The sequence below is a fragment of the Aulonocara sp. 'chitande type north' Nkhata Bay genome, linkage group LG10, assembly GCF_057382095.1.
Source record: "Aulonocara sp. 'chitande type north' Nkhata Bay isolate Kocher_YH1m ecotype deep benthic linkage group LG10, A_spYH_male_GT1.1, whole genome shotgun sequence".
NCBI lineage: Eukaryota > Metazoa > Chordata > Actinopteri > Cichliformes > Cichlidae > Aulonocara > Aulonocara sp. 'chitande type north' Nkhata Bay.
This window is the reverse complement of record NC_141353.1, coordinates 31,247,869-31,253,868: the sequence shown is the minus strand read 5'-3', so window position 1 is coordinate 31,253,868 and position 6,000 is coordinate 31,247,869. Positions and strand designations below refer to the sequence as shown.

Here is a 6,000-nt window from a genome sequence, read left to right as displayed (position 1 = left end):
CACACAGACACACACACCACCACCATCAACTTTGCTAAATTGCTAATGAAAAACATTGATCGGGCAGCTGTGACTGAGCAGCAATGTAAATCCAACTATTTTCACGGTTGTTGTGGTCGTGATAATTTTGTGATGCCACATCGAAAAGGCTCGGATGAGCTTTCCAAAGTTCTACAAGTTGTGCCTCCATCGCTTGTGTCCAGATCACAGGCTGCACAGCCGTGCTGCTCCATCTTTTACACCAACGTTTACGTGTTTGCGCGCGAGCAGTGTGAGCGGCTGTGGTGAGACCCTCACGAGCGATTGATGATCGGGAGCTGGTCGTGAGGTGTTAATCACTTCTCGTTACCCCACGTATACTACACGATGCACGATGAAGGCCAAAATCGGCTCAAAATGGGCCTAAAACTGCACAGTGTGAGCCCAGCATTAGAGCAGCAATGTTTGTTCCCCTCAGAGAAAGGGAAGAATGGGAAAAGGAAAACACCTGGCTGGAAAAAGTTAATATGGGCATGTGCAGTGAATATCAGCGCTATGTGGCCAGAAGTGTGATAATATAATTTATTTTGTGTAATAAACAACTGCAAGAATAGATGATTACAACAAATAGATGACTAATCATAAAAGTAATACATAGATGAATAATGATGATGAGTTAAGATGCGTAATCATGGGAGCAAGTGGGTTTACAAACAGGAGCAGCTGATTAGCATTAGAAAAGCTGAAATAATACCTCAACTGAAGCCAATTGTACTAAATGCACTAAATGTGCACTGTTACAAGAATGTTTTTCTTTCTATTGTTTTCTATTATTTTAAGTTAAGCAGGACAGAGTGCTTTTAAAGAAAGATTTACTTATATTCTCAAAAGTTAAGCATGACAGGCTTCTGTTTAAGAAGGAGACCTGTTTTATCGTGTTAATGTTGTCATTTTGAGCTAAAAATAAATGGCTAAATGATCATTTGTTTCACATGTGTTCATATCACAAAGAATACACATCTACTTAAATCAAATTCAAGTCAAATGGTTAAAAAAATAATTTCACACACAAAAAAAGAGCTAGAAAATTCACCACACTGGGAAGGGTGAAGACAATTGGGTCGCCCGGCCCTGGCCACGAGGTGTCCCTTATTTATTTTTCAGGGAGTTGGCAACCCTACTCACGTGATTAATTTTCGTCTGCGATACTAGATTTGAACAAAGTCAAGTTCACTATGTCTAACGTGGCCCATACCGGAAGTGTTCGGTGTGGCGTTTTAAGATAAAAGCCAAGCGACTAACTGAACGCTGAGACTAAACTAAAGCCCACGGTAGACCTGGAAAACACGCGTGTATCAAAAGCCCCAAAATACGCGTTTCCATTTAATTCCGTTTGAAACTGGGTTTAATTGTGACCCATTTAGCTGCTCTTAGGTCAGGTGAGGAGTGGCACCGGTTTCATTTCGGTATGAACTCTTTCGTTCAGCGTCATTAAAAAAGGGGTGTGACGTTTTTAAGGGTTAAATGATGTCATCACTGTATTGTCAAAGCTGGTCATATTCGGTGCATTTTTTTTTATCAAGCCACTGGAAATGAGTAATAAGACTCAATTTAGCAGATCGCTTAAAATAACAATTAAACGTAGGCTAATTTATTTTATTTTGAAAGGAACTTCCGGACACGTCTTCTACCCCACAGTGGGCTTGATGACCGGGAGCTGCGATTCTGGACATTTTAAGGTGAGCACGTTTAGTTTGGAGCGGACTTAAAATCCCAGAGCGGGGCTGCTGAGGGCAGGACAGCGGGCACAGCAGCTGCTTCTGCGGGAGGAACACCTGAGAAAGGTGCGCTCAAGCCGGGTGACAAATTACACACCAAACTGGAGACTTCTTCGGACTTGGCTCTGTTTCAGACTCCCGGTAAGCGGCACCGACGATGCTCCGCTCAGGCTCTCGGTCTTAACATCACAAAGTAACTCGATTTTTAAAAAGTGTCAGCTTTCTGGATATTTGTGCCCTTGTTTGTTGTTGTTTTTTAATCAGCGGACGCGTGATGATTCCCGTCGCATCGCGCTGCGGTAGGTGAACTACTGGAAACGTGAGGGAGCTGGAGCGGGAGGGGAGGGTGGAAAGCGGGTCTTTGCGGCCAACTCGGACCTTTTCGGCTTGATTAGAGCTGTAATTTCACCTTCCACGGCCCAAAATACATTCCCACCTTTTTCTCTCGGCTGTGGACGTTGAATAAAAGCAGAAGAAGTCGGTGTCAGCTGAGCCAGAACGGTGCGGATCCGTCGGATGCCTCTTTTTTGTTGTTTTCCTCCCCTCTCTACACTGTTTCCATGATTTGCGCAAGGAATTTCATGTTTGAATTTTTAATTGGAGAATGACTAACCTCACAGGGACACTCTGCTGCTCTTTCCCTGCCGTTTGTTGCTCAGACAAGTCTGATCCTTTTTGGAGAACGCGTGCAGCATCCCCGTGGTTCCAGCCAGGGCGCGCGTAACCTCTCCACTGATGTCCATTGATTTATAATATTTTTTTGTGGGGGGCCATTTATCGAGTGTCGCGCAAGGACTCGTGTCCGTTTATGGAACACTGTTTTTTCCCTCCCTGCTGCCCGGGTTGGATCAGGATAGTTGGAACTTTTTGCTCTCTGATGTGGGGGAAACGCTCTGCGTTGCCTGGAGAAGACGCGGTTTTGCCGTGCCCTAGGTTCGCTGCTCGCAAAGACTCTGAGAAGACTGGCCAGTAACATTTCTGCTTCTGAAGACCTCCAATTTACATCGGACTCCCTGCCGCTCAGACACTCGTGCAGTTGCATTTCTGTCTATTGCGCATTATCCAACTTAAGACCCTCGAAGAACTGCAACAGCGTCGTGTGGAGGCTAACACCTGCAGAGAGGTTTATTTACCCTCAATCGGCTACTGCAACAGCTGGGATTTAACATCCTCCTGCAGGGATTTCTACCATGTCAGGTGTACGGGATTTCAGACGGACTCTCTTCATCTGTGTGGCGGCGCTTTCATGTGGTGAGTACCCCTTCTACCTCCTCCCCTCCTCTCCTGCCCCCCCTTCAAAACACACACCCGCCAACAGGGTTCCAGGATCATATTCATGTTGCATAGAAAGCAATGGCCCTAAATTTCTGAAACATGCCACCGCAGAGGCAGTTGGTCTTGTTTATTATTATTATTATTATTATTCATTTTTTTTAATGACTGACCCTACACACACACACACACACACACACACACACACACACACACACACACACACACACACACACACACACACACACACACACACACACCACTAAACACAAACAATCATACTCCTGTTACACATTTCTGAAGAAATTCAACAGTGGCTTCACTCCTGGTCTGTTTTCCCCTCTTAGGTAACTCTTTTTTTTTTTTTTTTTTTTTCCCCAGAGGAGAATGGCAGGCACACCATCAAACCAGATACTTTAATTTGAATAAAAAAGCACTGCGGATGTAATTAACTCTCATGATCATCACAGTCACAAAAGCATGAAAAAAGCCACACTTCAAATGCTATAGAGAGCTGAGAAAAAGGCTAAAATACCCACTCCACATCAGGTTAGAGTTGCTTATGCTCGAGGACTCGCAACATATTGGAGAACTGATTTCATCTGCTGCTTGTGAACGAAGTCACGGTGTGTTACACAGCAGATACACATACAGTGTGTTCTACATGTGCTGATGAAATCTAAATCAAGCATCCTCAAAGATGATTTCCTGACATGTCCCAGTGATCTAGTTAGACTCCAAAACACTAATCCTCCTTTAATATCCAACTCTTTATTTATTTTTTTACTGATGCAGCAGCAGCAGGGGTGCAGGACTGTTTCCAGCAGTAAGCAAAGTGTGACATTGCAATGCGTGGATTAAGTGTGTTGCTGGGAGGCAACCCCAGGACAAGCAACTTGCAGCGCAGTTTCTGTTTATTCATTTGCAGGCACATTTAAAAGGTGCTTATATTTAGACCCAGATTAGGACTCTTCTGTGCTTCACCCCAGTAAGCCGAATGGAGACGGAGTGCAGTTTTCCTTCCATGTTCAGTGTGTAACCACCTCTTGCTTCCTTTCAGACATCTTGCACAGTATCTCCCCTCTCCTACTCATTTTCACCAAGTCTTGCCTCAGTTTCATTACCACACAAAAGAAACGCCTACGTGTGCACTAAAGCATATACTCTCCTTGATGGCTTCACCAAGGCTGTAAAGCCAGCGTGCTGTATGCTGCAATAGCGTGCCTACACAAATCCCACTAACGCCTGTGGTCAGCGTTGCTTAGTGCAGGGGTGGGGAGGGTGCTCACCTTCCTGAACAATAAAGGCACTGCTGTTGAAAGCAAGTGCAGGGACAGATTTGGCGCGTGGACGGCTGCCCCCTAAGGATGGTTTCAGAGTCTCTTGGCCTCGGAGACGTCAAGTCGCTCTCACACTTGTACACGGAAGCCTTCCTCCTGCGCTCATCCCGGCACTTTAAACCTCTCCCTCCTTGTCACTCTCATGCTAAATAAACAATTTTATAAGAATACCTCAAGAGAAATGCAATAGACCTGCTGGATGAAGAGCTAAGCAGGCAAATCCCCAGGTGTGAAAAAGCAATATCATGGACTTTAAGACCGCTCTGGGGAAAATCCAGTGCTGTAATGAATCTATTATTTCTCATTCTTCTCACCTTGAATTTGTATTTTCATATATATTGGCTGGCACACAATGTTGTAAACACGCTAAAGATTATTTTCCCCCTTTGCAGTTGATGCACTAGGATACTTTTTCCTTCTTTCGTTTTGAGATGCCGTTGTAATTGTTCAGTTGTTTTCCTTCACCGTACCCCCTCCTCAGGAAGGTCAGAGGTCATGTGCTGAGCAGCATTCCCAGAGCTGATAGGGATTAAGGTTTTTCAAGGACACTTGAGCTAGGCATGTTCACTGATAAGAGCTGTTCAAAAAAAGTTTTCTGGCTACTTCTTGTGAAATGGTATGCTCCGGTGAAATAATAGGGCATCAGAATTGAGGTCTAATCTAGGGCAGGGTGGTGTTTGAAGTGCTTTTGTAGGCATTGTTTCTCCAAGATTGACTTCTTTTTTTTATTAGTGGGTGGGCTATGGGGATGTGAGGATGACAATGTCAGTGCTTTTAGCTGTCAGCTTCTGTCTTTTAAGTCTGATCTGAAAGAGTCGTTATCCTCTGTCATTGTAGACAGATTAGCAATTGTGAAGCTCTTATTGCACTTCCAGTAAAGTCAGGAGGCTTCTTTTGGTAAATTGCAAAAAGTAAAATGATCTTTTATGGAAGAAAGTAAAATTTGGCTTGGTGTGCAGGGAGAGGCTTTGCACATGGAGAAGAGCGGAAACTATACGCAACCATAACACAACTAAGCAAAAGTACTACAATAACACATACTGAGATAAAACCCAACAATCATATGACTCCCTATGAGCAAGCACTGTGGTGACAGTGGGAAGGAAAAACTCCCTTTTAACAGGAAGAAACTTCCAGGATGCTACATACAGGTTTAAGATTTGTTAGTTAAAAAAATAAAAATAAAAAAAGTTTGATACTTAACACATTTAACTGATATAATATGGAACTCCACCCACATACAGAAAAAACATATTTCTAACATAGCAGTAAATCAGGGGAAACATTTATACAGTTTCTTTGGAGGCAACTGCTGATTATTTTCTTAACTGTTTAATTTTTGAAATCTAAAAAGCAATGTTGAGCAAATGTTTCTATTGATCCTTGAATTGACTTCTTCCTTCACTGAAACAAAGCTGTGGCAGTGTGTTATACATTTAGCTGGTGTTTAGGCAGTTATCTACTATGTTAATTGATCGTGAGACCTGGATGTCTTACCACCTGGGCTGAACAGCTTTCTGGATGAAATCCAAAAAGACTGTGGTGAACTCTGATAAGTGGGTAGAATAGATGGTGACTAGCTGTTACATTAAACGTGCCACTGATTACTCGGGGCTACGTCTGCAGTCAGC

General features: G+C 43.5%; 1 protein-coding gene across 1 annotated transcript in view; it reads left to right on the top strand.

The window, feature by feature from the left end:
- The first annotated feature begins 1,676 nt into the window (after positions 1-1,676).
- Positions 1,677-6,000, top strand: part of tmem132e (transmembrane protein 132E) — a 443,229-nt gene continuing 438,905 nt past the window's right edge. Inside the window, exon 1 of the mRNA XM_086309493.1 lies at positions 1,677-3,008. Coding sequence (XP_086165619.1) covers positions 2,948-3,008 — 61 coding nt within the window. The 5' untranslated portion in view covers positions 1,677-2,947. The remainder of the gene's footprint in view (positions 3,009-6,000) is intronic.